We start from the raw sequence: 22,981 nt of genomic DNA, 5'->3' as shown, positions 1-22,981 counted from the left end.
CACACACACACACACACACACACACACACACACACACGCCAGAAAGTAGTGCGGTGGCCCAAGTGGTAGAGGCTCAGGGACTGTGCCCAGGCCTTGAATTCAAGCTCCAAGACAGGTAAAGAGAGGCGGGGCAGGGAGAAGAAAACAATCTTAACCTACTTTAAACTTCATTAAAATTTATTTGGAAGCCCCTCACTACTTAGCAACAAAGCTACCCTCCCCCACCAACCTGCCCTTTTGGGTGGGCTCAGGGGACCCCGTTTAGACACACTATTTACAGGGAAATGATGGAAATGCCAAGCCTACCTAATGGGTACATACATGGTCATGTCTATTCATGGGGTAGCCCGGCATTTACCTATGACTATCGCTGATTACAAGCAAGTGCACTGGGAGATTTCCTGTTCCTTTAAATGCTCTAGAGTTTTTACTGAGTGAACAGCTATTTGATCTTAATGCCTGTTGCTCCTCATGTTTTTTTTTTTGTTGTTGTTGTTTTGGTCTGGTCATGGGGCCTGAATTCTGGGCCTGGGTGCTGTCCCTCAGCTCTTCAGCTCAAGGCTAGCGCTCTACCACTTGAGCCACAGTGCCACTTCCGGCTTTTTTCTTTTTGCTTATATGGTGCTGAGGAATCGAACCCAGGGCCTCATGCATGCAAGGCAAGTGCTCTACCACTGAGCCACCTTCCCAGCCCATGCTCCTCATGTTTATAGCTCTCTCTTTTCATGGTAAGGGAAGGGGGTTCTTAGTCACAGCCATGGCAGCAAGATGCCTAATCAGTTTTTGTTTGCTTCCAGCCATAAAGGGTGATGGTGGTGGATGGCTGAAGAGTGGCTCAGAATTGGGGGTGTGTCGGGGAGAGAGGCTGTTAGTATCATTGCTGCAGCAATTCTATTATTTACTTTATTTTATTTTTGTGTTATGACTTGAGCTCAAGGCCTAGGTGCTATACCTTAGCTTTAAAAAAAAAAAAAATTCAAGATTAGTACTCTGTCGCTTGAGCCACATCTCCATTTCCTGCTTTGGGGTGGTTAAATGGAGATAGGAGTCTTACATGTCTATCTGTCTGGGCTGACTTCAAACCACAGTCCTCAGCTTTCAGCCTCCTCACTAGCTAAGATTACAGATGTGGTACCCAGCTAACATATCGTTTTTATTCTTCTTTCTTCTTCCTCCTCTTCTGCTTCCTCCTCTTCCTTCTGCTGCTTCTCCTCCTCCTCCTCCTTCTCCTCTTCCTCTCTTTTCTTTCTTCTTTCTTCTGTGTGATCAGGTAGTTAACTCCTTGTTATTGAATCTTGAAAATAGGCAGAGCCACTGAGAACCAGCCCTGTCATGAACTGACATGGACCAACAGGTCCTTCACTTAAGGGTGGCTCACTTGAGATGAGTGTAGCTGCGTGCAACAGACAAAACGTCCTCTCTAGTTCTAAGATTTGTTTTTGTTTTTGGGTCCGTTAGTGGGGCCTGAACTCTGGGCCTGGGTGCTGTCCCTCAGCTCTTCAACTCAAGGCTAGCACTCTACCACTTCAGCCACAGCGCCACTTCTGGCTTTTTTTCTTTTTTCTTACGTGGTGCTGAGGAATCGAACCCAGGGCCTCATGCATGCAAGGCAAGCGCTCTACCACTGAGCCACCTTCCCAGCCCTCTCTAGTTCTAAGTCTAGCTCTAAGCTGTTCAATATTGCCCTCGTGATTTCATTGTCAGGAGGACCGAGCTTCTTTTATTGTTTCTTTTTATCTCTTTTTTTTTTTTTTAGTAGTAGTAGTATAATTTAAATTCAGGGCTTTGTGCTTGCTAAGGAAATGTTCTGACATGTGACCCTGTCTCAAGCACTTTTTACTTGTAGGTTATTCTTCAGATAGGGCCTCCAATTTTTGCCTGAGGTTGACTTTTCACTGCAGTCTTCCTGCCCATGCCTCTGTTTCCATGAATGGCTTAAGAAACAGTCTTGGCAAGCTGGTACTATCTTAGCTAGTTAGGAGGCTAAGATAGGAGGATCATGGTTCAAAGCCAGCCCAGACAGGAAAGGCCATGAGACTCTTTTCTCCAGTTAACCAGAAAAATGTCAGAAGTGAAGCTGTGGCTTAACTGGTAGAATGCTAATCTTAAGTGGGAAAAGCTAAGGGATGATGCCCAGGCCCTGAGTTCAACCCCCAGTACCAGCACCCCACCCCACCCCAAAAAAAACAACAAAAACAAAAAAGGTATTGGAGGATTCCAGCAAAGCTGTTGATAATAAAGAGACTGATGGCCTTCCGTGATCTGTTTAATCCTCATGTATTTGTACAAAGGGGTTTCAGTTCAAGATGTTGATTTCTGAGTATAATGCATCTTGATCAATGTTACCAATTCTGTTTTTGTTTTTCACATCTCTCCCAACCCTACTCATCTCCTCAAGTTACCTGCTTCCATGTTCAGATAGCTACATTGGATATTAGGACTGTATTTGCCCACCCTTCCTCTCTCCATTTGTCTCTCCCTCCTTTAAGTCTCACCCTGCCTAGATAGAACATGTTTCCGCTTCCTAGCATTAATTTTGTTAAACTGTCAGTTCATTGTTAAAAAGGGTTTACATCATGTTCTTTATATTCGTTTTCTCTTATCTGTAATCACTGACGTCTGTTGCGCGTGTGTTTTCATAAGGAAAAAATAGTAATAAAATCTTCACACAGAATTGCATGTCAGAGTCAAAAATATACATATGTAAATAATTTTGTATTGTTCTCCAACTCAGGGGGGAAAAAAAAGTAGGGCACGTATAATGTGAACCAGATTTCCCATTCTGTTGATTTATACTTTATGAGTAAGACTCACAGTGGAGAGTGATCATGACAGCATTGTTAGGGGAATCAAGGTCAGCTCATCTGGCTGGGGTGAACGGTGGGTGTGGTGGCTGGTGAGCCTGAGTTTCCCCTCACTATAGCAGGTGGACGCTTAAAAGACATGGTCGCCCCAACTTGCTGGTGATCTCATAGTTAAGAGTTGTGCAGAGAAGAGTGTCCTGCTTATTTGGGATGGCAGGACCAGCTCCCGGTGCTGGGAAAGTTGTAAACCTGAGTGGCTTCATCGTTCCTCATTGTGGCTGAATGGTGTTCAGAATAAAGAAGGGTTTCTCTGCAGAAAGGCTAGTGATGGATGCCTTTCAGCACGAGAGCACAGCTGTCCGCTTGTCCCTGAGCTTCCCTCCCCCAGGTCTCAGTTCCCGGCTGCCAATCATGGTCTGAGAATGCGGCCTTGACTCTCTCAACAGGAGAGACCAAGCTGATGTAACTGTCTTCACAGTATACATCCTTACAGTTGTTCTGGTTTATAAATTAACTTCCTTTTGTGCTCCATTTCTCCTTTAAACCTTACCATCACTGTGTATGGATAGGAAAACGTATAGATATCTACATACACATAGATATCTATTGATATATACATATATAGATAGATAGGCATACATAGGCATCTATATACCTTTATTGAGATGGATAGATAGATAGATAGATAGATAGATAGATAGATAGATAGATAGATAGATAGATAGAGATGATATAGAAATAGATAAGAAACTGTTCTGTAAGTGGTTTTTGGTATGGGGGGGTCTTGAAGTAAACCCCAGTGTGTAAGAGGGCAGGGGACTACTGTGGGTGAAATGCAGAGGGCATTGTACCGTGTGTGTGCACGTGTGAGCGCACGCACCAGTACTGGGGCTTGATCTCAGGGCCTAAGAGCTGTCTCGGCTTGATTTCGCTCCAAGCTGGTGCTCTTACCACTTGAGCCCACAGCCCCATTTCCAGCTTTTGGATGAGGAATAGATGAGAATCTCTCCTTGGGCTGCCAGGCCCGGCTGCAGACCTGATCTCCACCCTCACAGATCGCAGCTTCCCGGGTAGCTAGGATTACAGGCGTGAGCAGCAGCACCCAGCGTGTGCGTGTGTGTGTGTGTGTGTGTGTATGTGTGTGTGTACTGTGCTGTTATGGTGGGGGGGGGCTCCCGCTCTCCTGGGGGGGTCCTGGGAGGGTGGGACCTGCTCCCCGGCCCCGGGGCACCCCGTCTCACCGCACCCCTGTCTCCGTGTCCCCCACAGTGTGCCCCAGCGCGTGCGGGAAGCGCGCGTGCACGGAGGACAACGAGTGCTGCCACGCCGAGTGCCTGGGCAGCTGCACGGTGCCCGACAACGCCACGGCGTGCGTGGCCTGCCGCCACTACTTCCACCGCGGCGAGTGCGTGCCCGACTGCCCGCCCGACACCTACAAGTTCGAGGGCTGGCGCTGTGTGGACCGCGACGCCTGCGCCAACATCCCCAGCGCCGAGAGCGGCGACTCGGAGGGCTTCGTCATCCACGACGGCGCCTGCATGCAGGAGTGCCCGTCGGGCTTCATCCGCAACGGCTCCCAGAGGTGCGGGTCCGCGGCTGCGTGGGGGGAGGGGGTGCAGAGGAGGGCGCACACCCCAGGCCCGGCCTAGGGTGGGAGGCAGAGGGCGCACACCCCAGGCCGGTTGGAACAGGGGGGGTGCCTAGGCTTCCCACTGGCCTGGAGGTGGAGTGGGGGCAGGAGAGGGGACAGGATGGGAGGGAGGAGGACAGGGAAGGAGACAGCTGGCCCACGACCCTGGCCCGGTGTCAGCTTTGACCTGCAGATACAGCTTCTTTGGCTACTTCGGGAAGTATCCGGTCACCACAGTGGGCAGAAAAGAGAACATTGTACCTTTTCAATGTTGTTGTTGTTGTGCTTTGTGGGTTGTGTTTGTTTCTGTTTTCAATCCCTCTGAGGTGAGTTTCTGAACATGTCAGTTCTATCCAGAGCTACAGGGATGACCTTTTTGGCTCCAAAAATAAAACACCATCAAGAAATGATAAATGCTGTCTCCCCCCCCCCACCCTCCTATCCCCAGCTTGGCCTTGACATGCGCTTGAAAATATTTTAAAGTATTATTTAGACGTCTTTGCTTCCAGAATGAATTTGAGGATGCTTAGTCTATACCTAGATAATCAAAAGTGCTTCCTTGCAATAACTTTTTTTCTTGCAGTGTTCAGTGATTCCTAGATGTTTTCACAAAGGAATGTATGTGGCTCAAAATTTTTTTTAAATGTACTTGAATAAAAGAGGGAGAGAAACTCACATACCCAACTCCACAGTGCAACAGAGCTGACCTGAACATGTACCCCAGGCAAACAAAAACATGTGTCCAAAGAAATATTCACAGTTGTTCATAGCAACTTTTTATATAATAGCCAGAACCCAGGCACAACTCAGGGATCCTAGAACAGGTAAATGGTACCAGGTTTAGGGATTCACATCTATAACCCCAGCTTTCCAAAAAGCAGAAACAGGAGTATCACAAATTCAATACTAACCCAGGCATAGATAGTGAGACCCCATCTCAAAACCAAAAAAAAAAATCAAGTAAAATGGAGTAGCTTAGCATGCTTGAGGTCCTGGGCTCAGTTCTAAGCACTGCTCACTCTATCCACTTAAAAGAAACAAACAAAACAAAAAAGTAAATAGTGAAGCAAAGCAAGCATTGGAATCTTACTGGGTAATAAAAAGAAACCAGTCTCAGAAATACACAGCACCTTCATTGTGCTGTGTAAAGAAAGCCAATGTCAAAGCTGACACACTGCTCGATTCCCTCTATACAGCGTTCTCAAAATGATGAAGTCATAGTGATGGAAAAGAGATTGGAGTTAGGGACAGTGCAGCAGGGAGTGACTGAAAGAGTGGGCGACTCCGGAGACCTTTGTGGTGCTGGAAGAGCTCTGTATTGGTATGGTAGTGGGGAGAATGACACAACTGTACACAAGTGGAAAGTTGACACGGGACTCCAGACACACACCAGTGATCATTTTCTGGTTTGGATATTGCATTACCTGTGTGAAAGATTGTAGCCACCACTGGAGGAAATTGGGCAAAGGGTGTGTGGGTCTCTCTACCCTGTGCTTGTAAATTTCTGCGCAGTGGTAATTTCAAAATAAGAACTTTTAGTTAGGAAACAGAAGGTCTGGGAGGGATTATATGATATGTGGGTCAATTTTTAAAAAGAAGACCAAAAGAAAAGAAAGTGCTGAAAGAAAGCCCCTCCCCATGCTAGAATGTAGAACGTTGAATGTGATCTCAGCACAAAGAGGATCTTCCTGACCCCTTCTTTAGGTAGGCCCACTTACTGCAGGATATTTTGGAAACCTTGACCCCCATTCTCTAAACATGAAATAGGAAGATGTCAGAGAAATTATGTTTAAACAATATCCCCGGGTCTGGTGGCTCATGGCTCATGCCTGTCATCCTAGCTACTCAGGAAGTTGAGATCTGAGGATCGTGATTTCAGCCAGGGCAAAAAAGTCTGTGAGATGACTCTTATCTCCAACTTAACCACTGAAAAGTTGGAAGTGGAGCTGTGGCTCAAATGGTAAAGAGCTAGGCTTGAGCAAAAAAGCTCAGGGATAGCATCCAAGCCCCAAGTTCAAGCTCCATGAGTAGCACAAAAACAAAAATATATCTTTTCCTTGGGTAAGAAATAACATTCTAGGGCAAGGGGAAGACTTTACTGAAAACACCTATAACTCCCACTGTTTTTCTTAATTGTTCTTTCTTCATGGAATTTTCACAAGACCATTGGAGAACCATCCTGCCAATCTAATGGTTTTTCCAACTTACCACTGTATTTTAAATAATTCCCATAAGATTCTTATTTATCTTGTTTGGTGAGTGACCCATCTTCTCTATCCTGATTCCTATAGACAGCTATAATCCCAAAGATCCAGCTGTTGCATTAGCATTTTGCCCACTCTTTCCTAAATAATGGTAGGTAAGCAGGAAGAATGACCGCCTTACTTTTTCCCTGACTTTCTTGGTCGTTTGTGCCAGGCTTGAGATAGCATTTTGAAATAGGAGCGCATTACCAAGTAATGGAAATTCCCTGCTTTTATTGTATGTGCAGCAAAAACAACATTTGGATCAATTTACACGTTTCTGCAAAAACACTGTCAAGAAATAATTTTCAGTTGTGCTTTTGCAAGAAAATGACGGCTCTGTACTATACAGATGCCTTTTGGGAATCTCTCACTGGGCTTTGCTGCCACACAGACCGCAGGAAAATCAGACTGGTTAATGAATGGCAAAGACACTGCTTCTTCCGCTGCCCCTGCTGGCTGTTCCAGCAAGCCCTCTGCTGTGCAGGTGAAGGCTGCCCAGGCCACAACATCAGAACAACTCTATTCTCCTCTAGTTCCAGCCCCCAGAGCTTCCTTCCTGCCAGCCTGTCTCCCACATGGAACCAGCTGGCTTAGTAGGGAGCAGCCTATGGTCCACACATGCTTCCCATGATAGATTGCATATTTTGTCTAGAAATAAGCAATACACTTTTCCTTTGTAGGCACTTTCCCCTATGGGGGACAACTAAGACATGGTTTATTCTGGGTGGGCCTGAGGTCCAGTGAGCTTCCTTGTGAGCCCTTGACATTTCTGCATTTGGTCCTGCGTGCTGTACAAATGCAACTTCTGGCTTATTCTTGAAAGTTTTTTTCATGCAAGAAGGCAAACTTAATTCTCTTTGTTTGTTTGTGGTTCAACAGCATGTACTGTATCCCCTGCGAAGGTCCTTGCCCCAAGGTTTGTGGAGAGGAAGAAAAGAAGACAAAAACTATCGACTCCGTTACTTCTGCTCAGATGCTCCAAGGATGCACCATCTTCCGGGGAAATTTGCTCATTAATATCCGACGAGGCAGTAAGTGTTCTACCCCTGACTAGACAAATGGTTGAATGTACTTTTGGTTTACTTTGGTTGATGGTTTCCTTCCCTCCACCCCCCCCCCGCTCGTCCATACCCCCCAATCCTGTCTCTGAGTCGCAAATAGAAAAGGGGTTTAAAGAAACTTTATGCAAGTAAACCTCGTACATGACATCTCTCTTTTGGGTTTCACTCAAGAGATTTAAAAAAAGAAAAAGCAGATTGAAAGGCAGTCTGTGTTTTAGCCATTGGCATAGGATTTCCTTCTTCAAGAGGGGTCATCTCCTATTTTTCCATTGGTCATCTTCTTCCCAAGAGAGGCACATGAGCAGCACATTCAAACCCCAGAGGAGACTGGATGGATGGGAGACATGACTCAGCCAGCTCCAGCTGTAGCTAGGTCCATACCGCTTCAAGTCCCAAGAGTTTGGCTTCCTTGGATATATTGAGGGGCCTGAGCAAAGGGAAGAGTTGTTCTTTTTAATGTTAAAAGAATGTTAAGTAAACAATAAGTTTATTTGAAAGGGAGATAGTGAGACTTCACCCATCCAGAGAATCGTCCCTGGAGGGCAATGTTTTTTTTTTTAATATAATTTTACAGTTATTTTTAAGGTATTGTACAGAGGGATTCCTGTTTCATAAGTCAGGTTATGAGTACATTTCTTTTCGGACAATGTTACTCCTTCCTTTTTCCCTAGTTTTCCCCTCCTGTTCCTGCCCTCAAGATACATAGTTCATTTCCCACGTAGTGTCTACTCAGTGTCCTGCCTGCATTTGTTCACCTTTCCTTCATGTCTGAGACTCTCCTGCCCTCTGCAAAAGACAGAAAACAAACAAACAAAAAACAACAACCAAAAAAACCCAGGCCACACCATATTTCCATTTCCTGGAATTGGTTTCAATAAATAGTATTTTCAATGTTTTGGTGCCAGTAGAGGGGCTTGAACTCAAGGCCCCATACTCTTGCTTATCTTTTTTTATTTTTTTTTTAAACTCAAGACTGGTGCTCTACCACATGAGCTACACCTCTGCTTTTTTGACCTTTTTGTTTTGCTTTGCTTTTTGTTTTTTGCTTTTATTTTTTCTGGTTAATCAGAGATAAGCGTCTCGTGGACTTTTCTGTCTGGGCTCGCTTTGAACCACTATCCTCAGAAGTAGCCTCCGAAATAGCTAAGATGATAGGCTTGAGCCACCAGCATGAGCTCTGGGTGCCTGTGCCTTGGGGGGGAGCGAAGGCTGTTGTTGATAATGAGACTGGGGAAATGTTTGTTCAGCCATGCCCTGTGCTGCGGAGGCAGCGCTCTGTTGACAGAGCCTATTAAAAGGCGGTCCCTGGATCTGTCAGCCTTAGCTAATTGTGAGTCTGGTATTTATGATTTTACATTCTGTTAATCAGCCTGGGAACTGCAGTTCGGGAGCCTCCTGGAAACATGTTTTCCCTTGCCTCAGAGGCCTTGACCCAGGAGTATTCTTGAAAGTCAAAGCTAAGGAGGTGTGTTTTATGATTGGAGGTGGCTGCGGGGGTGAGGGGATGCTGGGTCCTGTGCCGGGATCCTGGGTATGGCTCTGGGCTCCCCCCAGAACAAGACCTGCCACTGAATTATCCTCCATACCTGATGATGGCACTCCAGCATATGTCCCCCAGAATACCAAGTGGCCACTTTGTGACCCAGTCCCCCACTTCATTGTAGATAACATTGCTTCGGAGCTGGAGACCTTCATGGGGCTCATTGAGGTGGTGACGGGTTACGTGAAGATCCGCCATTCGCACGCCCTGGTCTCCTTGTCCTTCCTCAAAAACCTTCGCCATATTCTAGGAGAGGAGCAGCTGGAAGGGTAAGTGCTCCCCGACCATTTTCTGAGCCATGATTAATTACAGCGTAAGTGACCTGCTTGTAAAGTGTAGGACCCAGGTAAGAGACCTTCCCTCCTCCATAGAAGGGAAGAAGCCATGAAATGAGCCCTGTTAGATTGGTGGTAACTGACTGCCCAGGGCAGGGCATTGTGTAAGGCCCTGGTTCTACCCCTCAGGATGATGCTGTTTGGGGAAACAAATGTTTTCATTCTGATTCCAGATGCTTCAGTCTGGGATGGCAAATCTAAGCTGGCCTGTGAGGTCGCAGCTTTGGGGCTTTTCCTGCCAGGAGTGACAGTAGTCAGTCTCACACACTTAACTCCTAATGGAGTCCTTGGTCACGTGACCCTTCTCTTCCCTGAGATGTTGTCCTCCACTGTCAAAATCATCCGTCTGTTAAAAGATCAGAACCGAAGAGTCGAAAGTGTTAAGACAGGTTTGTCATGAAGAAAATCTCGGTTTCCCCAAATTGTTTTTATTGATTAGCTTCTTGGATCGGCACTCTTGGTAGAATTTTTGACTTCTGCAGAGACGGGCTGTGTGATGTGGTTTGAAAGCAGGGGTGAGCTTTTCACCAGAGGGCAACAGCTGGTGCTTACTGCTCGCATGTTTCCGCCCCAGCTGTTAGCCCCAGTGTACCTTTTGTTCGGCTGGTTCATTTCTTTGCACATTTCCTCTTTTAAATAGAGCTCTTGCCCGGCTTTTAAGCCTAATACTTTGAAATAAAATTAAGGAGTGAAGTTCCTCTAAAAAGAATGTAAGAAATTCATTTGGAGGGGCTGGAGGGGTGGGGGGAGGTGGGAAGGCCATGGGAAAGATCGTCCTGGCTGTTTTCTCTGTCCCAGTTGGATAAAGTTACCACGTCAGGGTTTCCCTATAACATCCTAGTTTTTCTCAGCCTGACTGTTGATCAGTCTTAAATTCTTAAAATTCCATCATCTGATCATAGCTAGAGAGGGAGCAGTGAGCTGCTCTTCATTCCCTCTCTCTAAAGACTGCCTTGCGCTCCCCGCTCAGGGCCCTGAATCTTTAGAAAAATCTTCATTCTTGTTGCAAGTCCACAGAAACTGCCCCCACACTGGGGCTCTGAAGTGCTGGCTTCAGGTGGTTGTATTAAGTTTTAAAATGAATTTAACCCCTAGGGTTCTCCCCCTTCCTCCCAGTAGACCGGCGTTTGGAAATCTCTCAGATCAGCAACCACTTTTTTTCTTTGGCAGATTGGTAGCTGTGGAATATGCTTGCTGCTTAAGTCTACATGTGGGTTTTGGTGGGTTGTTCTTTCCCAGACTGAGCAAGCAATGGGCAATGAGGAGAAAGCCAAGAGGAACCACTAATTTATGTAGATCTAGAACTTTAAAAAAAAAAAAAAGACTGTTCACAGGAGCACTTTTACAGAGGGACCAGTAGGGAGAGAGTTGGGGAGGGCACAAGAAGAGGGAGAGAGGGACTGGAGAGCAGCTATGAAAAGAGATTTTTTAAAAAACAATTCAAGATTGCTTTTAAAATGGTGAGGAAAGGATAAGAGAGTAATAGAGGGGGTGGAGGTGATCAAAACACATTATATGTATCTATGAAAACATTACAGTGAAACCCCTTTATGTAACTCATATATACTGATTTAAAAAATAAAAAGAGGTAGAAAGTCAGAGAGGAGTAGAAGAAATGGATGTTGTGAACAGATAAATGAGAATTCAAAGCACGGCTTTCTGAGTGTTTCAGTGGAAAGACAGGAATGCGCCCCCGGGGAACAGAAGAGAGGTGTCTTGGTGGTAAGGATCACACAGGCTTCCAAGAAGCGGTAGCATCAGAGATTAAAGGCGGGCAGTCGGGGAAAGGGCAGGAGCAAAGGCAGCAAGTTTGGGCATCCTGAGGCTTGTTTGTCAAACAGTACTGGCAAGGTTGATGGTACTAGGGTGACCTGAGGTGGTGGTGAGCTACCTATGAGCAAAGGTTATAATTTAGAAAGGCCACAGACACATTCAAGGCTGCTGAGTTAGAGTGTAAGCCGAGCTGTCTGAATTTTAATTCCAGTGTACTGTTGATTTTTAAACCAAGAAAACTTGTCTCCCAGTGCTCCCCAAACATTGCAATACATTATAATTACCAGGGCAGAATGAGGAGGTTTGAAGGGGTCCTGATACCCAACTCATTCAACGGTTGAGCCTGCCATGCAGGAAATAAGAATTTTTTTTGTCTTGTGTGAGTGCTAGGGCTTGAACTCAGGGCCTCATACTGTTTATTCGCTTTCTTGCTCAAGGCTGGCACTTTCCCACTTGAGCCACACAGCTCTATTTCCAGCTTTTTGCTGGTTGATTAGAGATAAGATTTTCGTGGACTTTTCTGCCTAATTCTGGCTTTAGACATCAACTCTTAGATTTCAGCCTCCTGGATAGCTAGGATTACAGGTGTGAACCACCAGTGCCCAGTGTGAACTTCTTTAAGGATTTTTGGGTACTATCAGCCTGCCACAAAAGCTGAAAACCATTGTACTACGTATCCTTGTACTGTGTCCTTCCCATGCCTATTTTTTGATTCAGAGAACTTGGAGCTGTGTGTGTATGTCCATATTCTTGTTACTCTGCTGTCTTAATGTACTATATTTCTTGAACTTGTCCTACAGCCAGTGAGAGCACAAATAATTGTTTACATGTGGTTCCATTGGATTGAAGTTCTGTAGGCTTTTTATTTTGATGGAGACTGGAATCATTCTTCCTTCAATCATTCTTCCAGTGTTGGGTCTCCAAGATGTCACCAAACGCCCTCCCAAAAAGTGAAATGAGATTTCCATGCCATCCACAACAAGAGCGCAATCATTTTCCCTCGAGTAGTACTCCTGCATCCTTCATTCTATGTACCTTGAGCTTACACTCACTACAAGCCAGTCTTGTTACCTGCTTTTCAGTCCAGTAACAGGGAGAGGCAGATTGCCATCAGAACAAGAACCAGGATGATCCATCACTAAGACCAAAGCCCAGAGTGTAGTCTTTGATTTGTGTCAGACTTACACATTATGTCCCAGAGGACATGGCCCTGCATAACATGGTGTGTGTTTCTAGATAAATGACATGAAATAGTAAGAAAATCAAGGTTTTTCTGCTGTTGGCAAAGGAAACTGATGGTGTAATCTAATACATGAGATTTCTTTCTTGAATAAGAGAGAAAATATTTCTGTTATCTGGAAAATCCCCTTAGTTGGACAGTTTTGTTCATTGATGCCACCATATCAACAGGAAGTTAAAAGTTTCAAGTTTTTTGGTGCTACCAAGGATAGTTTAGTTTTTAAATAAAAATACAGAAAAGTGTAGGTTAGATGCACTTAAATGCCTCCATACTGTGTCCCTAATCACTTTACAACACTCAGTGCCTCATGCTACCCTCTTGCAGCTCTAAGAATAAGCTGAAATATAGCTGCATGTTAAAAATATGTGTACATGTATATATATATCCATATGGCCCGGCAATTCCAGAATTTACTCAGAAAGAAATGGAAACATGCCCATGCAAGACTAGTAGGTAAATATTTGTAACTATATTATTTGTTTTGTTTTGGTTTTTTTGGGGGGGGGTTGGGTCGTGGGGCCTGAACTCTGAGCCTGGGTGCTGTCCCTCAGCTCTTCGGCTCAAGGCTAGCGCTCTACCACTTGAGCCACAGCGCCACTTCCGGCTTTTTTTCTTTTTGCCTATGTGGTGCTGAGGAATCGAACCCAGGGCCTCATGCATTGCAAAGCAAGCGCTCTACCGCTGAGCCACCTTTCCAGCCCCTGTAGCTGTATTATTTGTAATAGCACCCCCCCCTACAAAAATCTCAGCCCATTAGAAACTCAATATTCATCAGCAGATGGATGGGTAAGCAAAATATGGTACAGTGGAATATTACTCAAGAATAAAAAGGAATGGCGTATATAAAACATGTAGTAGCATGTGGGAACATCCGAGTCATTAGGCTTAGTGAAAACAAAAGGACCCAAAAAGACTGGTTCCTGTGATTCTCTTGATATATAGCTTCTAGAAAAGACAAGAGAATAGCCAACTGTGGGAACAGTGGATGGTGGTGGCTAGAGGTTAGAAGTAGAGATTGAGCACTAGCAGGAATGAGGGACCTTTGAGGTGCGGGTGAGCTGGTAGTGGTGGTGATGGATGGCCATAGAGATCCACCGAGGCTCGCGAGCTGGTATATTTACCAAGAGTAAAAATTTTGGTGGCCAATTATACTTTGGTAAAGTTTATGTTTTTGAGTGTGTATCAATACTGGGGCTTGAACTCCAAGAGTCTTAGTGCTGTCCTTTAGTTTTTTGTTTTTGCTCAAAGTTGACAGCATTCTACCACATTAGCCACACCTCTTCTGCCTTTTTTTTTTCTGGTTAATTAAAGATAAGAATCTCACACAATTTTCCTGCCCAGGCTGGCTTTAAACTATGATCCTCAAATCTCAGCCCCCTCAGTAACTAGAATCCCAGGCATGAACCACCAGCACCCAAGTAGTAAAGATATTTAAAAAACAAAAAGAAAAAAAATACTCATCAAAGAAGAAACATTTTCTGAGCATCTGGTGCTACTGCATCTGAACATACAGTTCCTCCTTTGCTGAACTGTCACCAATGGTGTAATCTTGGACTTAGGATGGTGCAAACCAGCCATCTGCAGATGAGTTCCAGGGGTGTGGTGAGGCCACCGCCTCTGTCAGTGCCCACGGCAGCCTCTGTGTGCTGGGTTCTGATGCCCTCTAGAGACAGCTGCCAGCAGTTTTCTCCAAGAAATAAACAGAATTATGGGTTATATATTTGCAGGTTGTTTTTTTTTTTTTTTTATCCCAGTATGTCAGCCAGAGTTTGCAGGGGCAGAGAGGAGGAATGTCCCTTCGTATTCCCACAGGACGGGCTCAGCCCCTCGGTGTCACCGCACAGGACTCGCCTGTCCTCGGTGACTTTGTTCTGTGGCTCGTTGACACTTCACAGAGCAGAGCAGGTCATCTCACACCTTTGTGAGGTGATTCAAAGCTCTCAGTGTGCTTTCATAGTTAGCTCATCCGATTCTTCCACCTGGCCAGCAGAGAGCAGAGAAGAAACCTCCTATTTGCAGCTGAAGAAAACTCCAGGTGGGAGAAACCAAAACAAAACAACAACAAAAAAAAAACTGCCTGGAGTTTTTTTACTTCATGCAAGGTGGAGATAAGACTCAGATAGATCTAATCTTTGGGGATTGCCAAGTGGAATGCTCCAAACCTGATTCCTGGGGCTATCTTCCAAGTAACGACTCAGAGATCTAGAAATTATGGCACCCTTGGCCTTCCCACACTTTCTGCTGCTGGCACTGTTAATTAAAAGTGAGATCAGACCCAAAATGGTCACCCCAAATCACAAATGACATGCTGATGCCCTTTAGGGTGTCCCCAGTCACCCCAGCTGATCCACAGATGGAACCTATGTAATAACCAAAGCATATAGGTAGGTAGGTAGGTAGGTAGTAGGCAGATAGATAGATAGGTACATAGATACATAGATAGATACATAGATAGTACATAGATACATAGATAGATAGATTTTGACTACTGAGAAGGCTGACAGCCAGTATACCAATATCAACCAAACCCAAGCATCACAGAGCCTGTGGAAATGTAAGCAAAAGAAAAAACAACACCAAATAATAATTTTTAAAGAAGTATGCTGTGAATGCAGAGGCAATGAACTTAGAAACAGTTTAGAAAATTACATTTACTGAGTCATTGTCTTAACTAGTCATTTCCTTTAGGAAACAATAAAAATTTAAGTCTATTTGTGTTTTGAAGATGTACAGACAGATCTTGGCTTGCTAGTGTTTTTTGGGTTTTTTTTGTTTTGTTTTGTTTTGTTTTATACTTCTCACCTCATCCTGGAAGGAATTTAGGCAGGGAAACAGAACTTCAAGCTAGGGGCTAGCAAAACGAGAGCCGCATTGACTGATAATTCCTCAGACTGCTTGATTACTATTTTAATAAGGATTTTATTCTTTTCCTTTACCTTCCACAGGCTCTGTAACAACTAGCTCCCAGGCTTCTCATTGTTGTATTTTTTTTAAGTTTGTGTTTACTTTAAAAAGATAAATATGCTTTTCAAAGTGATTAATCATATATGTAATAAATATACATGCACATGGAAATATATAACATATATATTTAATAATAATATATATATTTAATTATATATACATAGTTCCTTGTGCCTGCCTTTCATTTGTCAGATTCCTAATTTGTAATTCATTCTTCCTTCTTAGGGGGAGGATATTTTGTTCAGAAGGTATTTCTATTTCCTCCTAGTAAAATTATTTTACTAAAAGAGGTCTAGTCCTGAACTAAGATGGAAACTTGACCTGATTAGTGGGTCCTTGCATTCAGCCTGGATATTTCTCCACAACAAGATTTTGTCCTGGGAGCTTGAGATGGGCGCTAACACTAACTTTGGACTCTTCAGTCAGGGCTCTCAGAGTAAACTTATGTTTAGACTTGTGTGGGCTCTGTTCCCTGGGGCAGTAGATCCAGACTGCCCTAGGACTCACAGCCTTGTATGGCAGCTGGATCCAATGGGACATCTGGGCATAGAGAGTCATGTTAAAGAGCTCTTTCTGAAAGGATTATTGACTTGCAAGTTTCTGCCACTCCTTTGGTGACCATTAACGTATCCAGAGGCTAGAGAATGGAGTTGCAAATTACCTTTAGGCTCTGTGGACTTGTTTGCTGATTCACTAAGCCCTGTATCCATAGCACTCTGCCCTCGGTCTGTGTGCAGAGGGCCCAGTGCCTAGGGAGGACTGAGACTTGAGGCTTGCAGGGCTCAGTGATTCCTCTGGATATTAAGACTCTTAACAGCAATAGAGAGCTCAGATGTCACAGAGTAAACAACTGGGTGCTATTCGAAGCACTTAGAGACCTGCCTCTGAGCTCCCTCCTGGTCTGTACTCCCTTGCTGATGCTCAAAGAATTGTTGAAGGCTGCTGGGTAGCATTGAAACTGTAACTGGTCTTTCATCTGAATGAGGCTCAGGCTGGGGGTGCCCCGACTGTCTGTGGGCCCCCAGTTTGGGGAGATGCTGCCCGCCCCTTGTCTGGCTCCCATTCCTTCCTGCCCTGCCGACGGGGCTCAGGGAGGTTTTCCTTCCACAGACGATAGTGGGAAAGTCCGCAGCAAATACTTAAGCTGTTCAGGTTGGGTAGTGGAGCATATCTGCTCTCTGGGGACTTGTTTCAAGTGCATGTATGTACCTGAGAAACAAAAAAACAAAACAAAAAACACCCAAAGGCTTTTCTAGCGACTGATTTGAGGAGCATCCTTGGATGTGTCCTCTGGATTTCAGTATGTGTCCCTGACTTTCGCTGTTGCCAGTGTTAATGGCGGCTGTGTGCCACTAAGCAGTTCTCTTGTTGGTAAGAGCCTGTCGGACCTGTAGAAGATCTGTATCCCCTGACTGACAAATGTGGCTATCTGTGCTGCAGGAACTACTCCTTCTACGTCTTGGATAACCAGAACCTTCAGCAGCTGTGGGACTGGGACCACCGCAACCTCACCATCAAATCGGGGAAGATGTACTTTGCATTCAACCCCAAGCTGTGTGTTTCCGAAATTTACCGCATGGAGGAAGTGACGGGGACGAAAGGACGCCAGAGCAAAGGGGACATAAACACTAGGAACAATGGGGAAAGAGCCTCCTGTGAGTGACCGCCTCCAAGACACTGTGCTCCCCCCACCCCAACCCTTTCCCAGCTGGGATAACCCCAGACTCTTCCAGTGGGGGGGGGCTAGCTTTCCTGGGGAGCCCCTCGTCACTTCAGTGGACCCCTCCTTCACTAACACCTTCATTTCACATCTCTCTTTCATAGTTAATACCCCAGGTATTAGTTAAAGACAAGCCTGAACAGCCCAGCCAGCCTTGCCTGGCTCTCCCTTAGAATGGAGCAAAGGCTTCTGGGTAGAAGAAACCCTGCCATGGCGAACCCCCGTGTGCCACATGCTCCCCAGATCTCTCCTTTGCTCTGCATCCCCAATGCAAAGAAGGAGGAGTAAGCCTACATCCTCAAGTCCATAAGCTGTTTTCAATTATGAGCAGTACATTTGTCACCTGGCTCTGGTGATACAGTTTTAAAGTCATCCAGACCTGGAGTTCAACCTCTGTTAGAACAGCCGTTCTCCGAGAGTATTCCATGCTGGATGTTAACTATTCCATCTCTCTCCTCTCACCCTGTATGGAAAGCTGCCTTTAAACGTGTTATGGTTCTTTGGGGTATGTTGGTACCTGGCTATAAACCCAGCCATAAGGCAGAGGATCATGAATCTGAGGCCAGGCTGGGGGACACAGCAAGTTGTAGGCCAGGAATAGCTACCTAGAAAGATCCTGTCTCAAAACAACAGTGTATTATGGCTCAATTTGGCTGGTTAGGATTATAAAAACAAATTGCCCCACTAACTTCCACTTTATAGTGTTTGGGGGTGAGGGGGAGAAGAGTAACCTATATGATCAAGGGTGGTTTACACAGACACATGACACAAGTCTGAATTGCTTAAGGTAGGCAGTGTCCGCAGGAGGAATTAGAGGTGGAGAGCATTCACGGCCTTTGCCCTTACTGCCTAATTCCTGGCTTGCTCTCATTCAGACCACAGCAGGAGCGGGTGTGTGAGAGCATATTCAGAGTGCTTTTGCCCTTAAGAGTCAGCCAGCCTGACCTGGGAGGCTAAGAATGCAGCCGCCATGTCCTTCCCTTTGAAGCACTGTCCAAGTTTTCTCTCTAAATGACAACAGAAGTGTAACTTCCGCATGTTACCAGATTTTACTCAAGTACATTTATATGCCCAAAAAGGTTTCTGAATATCTTGTTGCCTTCATTATCCCACTTCCACTGGAGAGCCTTGTGTCTCCCTGGGGGCTGTCATCCTCTGTCTTCCTGGGGTTCTCATGGTAGTTGGAACAGAAAACAAGAAGGGCACGGGGTAGCTCCCGTAGGTCACTGGATAGGGGACACCAGCCATAGAGCACAGAAGGCTTGCCTGGGCTTTGCTCCATTTACTCCAAGGAGTGCTGTGCCCTTGCAGCTTCATACCCAGGTTGGAGTGACAAAAGCTCTTTTCTGTAACTCACCGGGGTCTCACACCTGCAGCACAGGCCCACGCCTCTCACAGAAGACTCAGGCCAGCTTGTAGATTGGCTTAGCCAGGCCCCTGTGGCTGCCAGCAACTTAGGGATTGGCAGAAAGGTTAGGCCACTTCTTTCATGACGTGGCCCTACTCAACACAGGTTAAGAATCAATCAGAGGGTTGTGTCCCAATTCATTTCCTGAGCAAGAGGCCCCTAATCTGCCTGAACTAAAGCTTAGGATGGACCCAGTTTCTCCAGGAAACTGCTTAGTAGAAAACAAGACAGCTCCCTCCCAAGTCCAGACAAGCAGTGAGCATGACAACCAGCTGTGGAGAAAGCCAACTGACCGTCACTCACACACCGTCACACTCTGTCACACTCACGGTGTGCCTCTGTGCCCCAGGTGAAAGTGACGTCCTGCATTTTACCTCTACCACCACGTGGAAGAACCACATCATCATCACGTGGCACCGGTACCGGCCCCCGGACTACAGGGACCTCATCAGCTTCACCGTGTACTACAAGGAGGCGTGAGTTCTCTGCCCTGTGGCTCCATTCAGCAGGGCTGGGAGTGTGGGCAACCAGTCCTTTGGTCTGCGCCTGTGTTGGCCAAACAGGGAGTCAGCATGGTCTCCATGGACTGAGCCAAGTGAACCTGCTTCCTCCTCAGTGCCCTCCCTAGCTGTCATGTGACCAACAGCCCAACTGATAAGAAACCGTTAGCTTGAAGTGTTTCATTCTTTAGTGACTCACTAGGAATGTCTGAGTACATTCATCCTAAAGGAAGAAAGGTTGAGAGTCTTTTTTTTTTTTGAGAATTAGGTCACACCCAACTGTCACAAAGGTGAGACTTGAGGATTGGTTAAAATACTGTTTGAGAGTTTGTACCCACCATGCTCTTCTCCAGAAACACTCCCAGAATGCACTGCTGTCTTTGCTCTCACCCTGGATTTGGTCCATTGTCTTATCTGGTCATTATATGCATGGCAGTCTCCTCCATCTCTGCTCTGGGTCATGAACTCTCCAACAAGAAAAGAGGAAATAAGACAGACCAGCCTCCATGTCTCCAGCCTCTTGTGACTTCTCCCAAAAGCTGCTGGGAGGTTTTCTTCTGCCATCAGACACTGTTTACTTGCCTGGCAGTCAGGAAATACTCTTATTGGCTGAAGATCTCCTTTGTCTCAGTCTTTCCTTTTTTTTTAATTTTTTTTTTTTTATTGGGGTTTGAACTCAGAACCTGTGGTGTTATCCTTCAGCTTTTTCACTCAAGGCTGACACTCTACCACTTGAGTAATAGCTCCAATTCTGGCTTTTAGTGGTTAACTGGAGATAAGCATCTCATGGACTATTATTTCTGCCCAGGCTGGCTGAGATCCTCAGATCTCAGCTGAGTAGCTAGGATTATAGGCGTGAGCCACTGGTGCCCGGCTTTCTGCGTGTCCATTTAAAGACCCATATTTTGAATCCCAGTAACCGCAGAATTTGTGTTTGTGGAGTTGGAGTATTCATTTCTGTAGACCAGTGAACCCCCATGTCTAGTTGTCTAATTTTGTTCTTCTATATAAATCTAACGTGATTATTTTCTTTGGAATTCCTACTAGAGAAAATGTGGCATGCTCAGCTCTTGGGAAAGGGTCTTGAGTGGGGGCGGGGAGAGTGTGTTTTGATGTGAGAGCCCAAACACATTCTCTGTACTTGATTGGTTGTCTTTCAGACCCTTTAAAAACGTCACAGAATATGATGGACAGGATGCCTGTGGCTCCAACAGCTGGAACATGGTAGACGTGGACCTCCCTAACAATAAAGACAAGGAGCCCGGCATTCTCCTGCAGGGGCTGAAGCCCTGGACACAATATGCCGTCTACGTCAAGGCCGTGACCCTCACCATGGTAGAGAATGACCACATCCGTGGGGCCAAGAGTGAAATCTTATACATTCGCACCAATGCTTCAGGTATCGGCAGCATGGCCCACGAGCCGCTCCCTGCCCAGCTTTCAGGGTTTGATGTTATGATGTAGACAGGTATGGTTGTAAGCTATCAGATATGCCTATTGTGTTTCTACTACCATATTGTACTCTGCAGTACTACCAACTAAACACCTGACCAGGGTACTCTATAGTATTCTGCGGTACTAACAAATGAACTATTAGCAGTAGTACTGAATATCATTCTGTAATACTAATAATTAAACACCTAACAGTACTGTATTGTATTTTTCAGTACTACTAACAACACCTATTGGTAATACTGTATATTATTCTGCAATACTACTAACTAAACACCTAACAGTAGTATTGTATTGTATTCTACTGTACTACTAACTGCTGACACCTGAAGTTTTTCTGTGCTGTGTCCTGTGTCCTGGTACCCTCCTCTTCAGCTATCTTCCTGCTTGGAAGCCCAGGGTGCTGGGCTGGTGTCCTTAGAAGGCCCAAGCAAGATCCAGCCTTCTCTGGCCACTCGTATTTATTGTGATGTTTTACTAGGAGCTGAAGCTTTGCTGATCTGTGTGCCATTTGCTTCTTGTGACTCTGTGGTTTTCCAGTATTTATTCTGTAGTCATTTGGGTTTCCATTATGTAGAAAAGAGCTGAGGTACCTGAAAAATACTTCTCCTTTTCACATTATCTTCACGATCTCTAGAAACAGCACCTGCAAAGTATAGTTTCAAAGAATATTAAAATTATTTAGGCAGCATATACTTCCATATCTTATCTTTACAACTTCGATACTTTAGCCAGTTAGGTTCCTACAATGAAAATGCTATATAGCCTGGATGGATTAATAGCACGAAAAGTTTATTTCTTGTAGTTGTAGAGTTTGGGAAGTCTAAGACGGAGGTGCTCAGACATGAAGTGTCAGTTGTGGGCGAAGTGCTGGGGTGAAGAATTTGATCTGTATGTTTCTACATCTGTATGTTGTATCTTTATCTAGCAGAACAGACAAGGAAGCCTCTGGTGTTTTTTCCTAGAGGCAAAAATTCCACTTCTGAGGGCCCCACCTTCATGATTAAAAGCCTTCCAAACGTCTCAAGTCCTATAACTAACCTCCTTGGAGATTAGAATTTCCACATTGGAATCTTTCAGGGAATGGGCATAGTCTATAGCCCTCATAAATATTCTCTGAGACTAAATATTCGATGAGAAAAGTGTCTTTAAATACTCATATGCTAGCACCAAGTGAGTTTGAATGGCAGAGGGGGGTGGGCGGAATAGTGAGGAGTCTGCTTCTCCCCGCTCCCCCTCCCCTTCCTCTGCCCATTTCTGTGACTCGGTGAGAGGCCACTATCAGGTCATCAACCCTGAAGTGTTTATAGAAATAAGTTTGTCATACACTCAGGGGTTGGTCAGATGTGACAGAAGTTACAGAAATCAGTTTTCTTTATCTTAACTTTGGAAAGGTAAATCATTGCAGCAAATCTGAGGAAAAATAGAAATCTGTTTCCTTTTTCCCAAAGATGAAGCCAGGGACTGGAGTCAGTTTTGGCTGCTATCCTTTTTTTGGCGGGAGGGGGCGGTTGGTCATGGGGCCTGAACTCTGGGCCTGGGTGCTGTACCTCAGCTCTTCAGCTCAAGGCTAGCGCTCTACCACTTGAGCCACAGCACTACTTCCGGCTTTTTTCTTTTTGCTTATGTGGTGCTGAGGAATCGAACCCAGGGCCCCACTGAGCCACCTTCCCAGCCCCACCACTGTCCTTTCTAACACTAGAGACACAGAAGAACTGGGCCCCCACCTCTGCTTTTTGTTGTTTTCTTTTTGGTGACACTTTTCATTGCAATATCTAGGGATAAGCTGTTTCATTTTGAAATACTTATTTTTGGAAACCCTAAAATGGTTGAACATCCAGTCATTCTGTCTTCTCTGGATCGGCAACTGGTGAAGAAAACAACAACAACAAAAAAACCCTTTTCCACAAAGCATCGTCCTTCAGAAGTGTTCAGAGCCTTGTGCATATTGTAGCTCCTGATACTGACTGGCCCTCTATACGCTTCAAAGCAACTTAGTCCGGCCTGTTGTTTTATTTTTGGGGGGTCCGGTAGTGGGGCCTGAACTCTAGGCCTGGGAGCTGTCCCTCAGCTCTTCAGCTCAAGGCTAGCACTCTACCACTTGAGCCACAGCGCCACTTCTGGCTTTTTTTCTTTTTGCTATGTGGTGCTGAGGAATCGAACCCAGGGCCTCATGCATGCAAGGCAAGCGCTCTACCACTGAGCCACCTTCCCAGCCCCTCTTCTACTTTTTTTTTTTTTTTTTTGATGAACTCAATATGGGCTTCAAATGTGCTTCGCTCTTTTTCTGGGTTGAATTTGGGTGTTA

At 45.3% G+C, this 22,981-nt stretch overlaps 1 protein-coding gene across 1 annotated transcript in view; it reads left to right on the top strand.

Annotated features, from left to right (window-relative positions):
- The window catches only part of Igf1r (insulin-like growth factor 1 receptor), a 223,329-nt gene that overhangs the window by 169,307 nt on the left and 31,041 nt on the right, over positions 1 to 22,981 (top strand). The window contains exons 3-8 of the mRNA XM_013012046.1: positions 4,074 to 4,386; positions 7,560 to 7,711; positions 9,406 to 9,550; positions 17,034 to 17,248; positions 19,071 to 19,197; positions 20,382 to 20,620. Coding sequence (XP_012867500.1) covers positions 4,074 to 4,386; positions 7,560 to 7,711; positions 9,406 to 9,550; positions 17,034 to 17,248; positions 19,071 to 19,197; positions 20,382 to 20,620 — 1,191 coding nt within the window. The remainder of the gene's footprint in view (positions 1 to 4,073; positions 4,387 to 7,559; positions 7,712 to 9,405; positions 9,551 to 17,033; positions 17,249 to 19,070; positions 19,198 to 20,381; positions 20,621 to 22,981) is intronic.

Source organism: Dipodomys ordii, unplaced genomic scaffold (genome assembly GCF_000151885.1).
Source record: "Dipodomys ordii isolate 6190 unplaced genomic scaffold, Dord_2.0 Scaffold15, whole genome shotgun sequence".
In the NCBI taxonomy this organism is placed as follows: Eukaryota; Metazoa; Chordata; class Mammalia; order Rodentia; family Heteromyidae; genus Dipodomys; species Dipodomys ordii.
The sequence above is the reverse complement of the archived record's forward strand: the minus strand, read 5'-3'. Positions and strand labels throughout refer to the sequence as shown.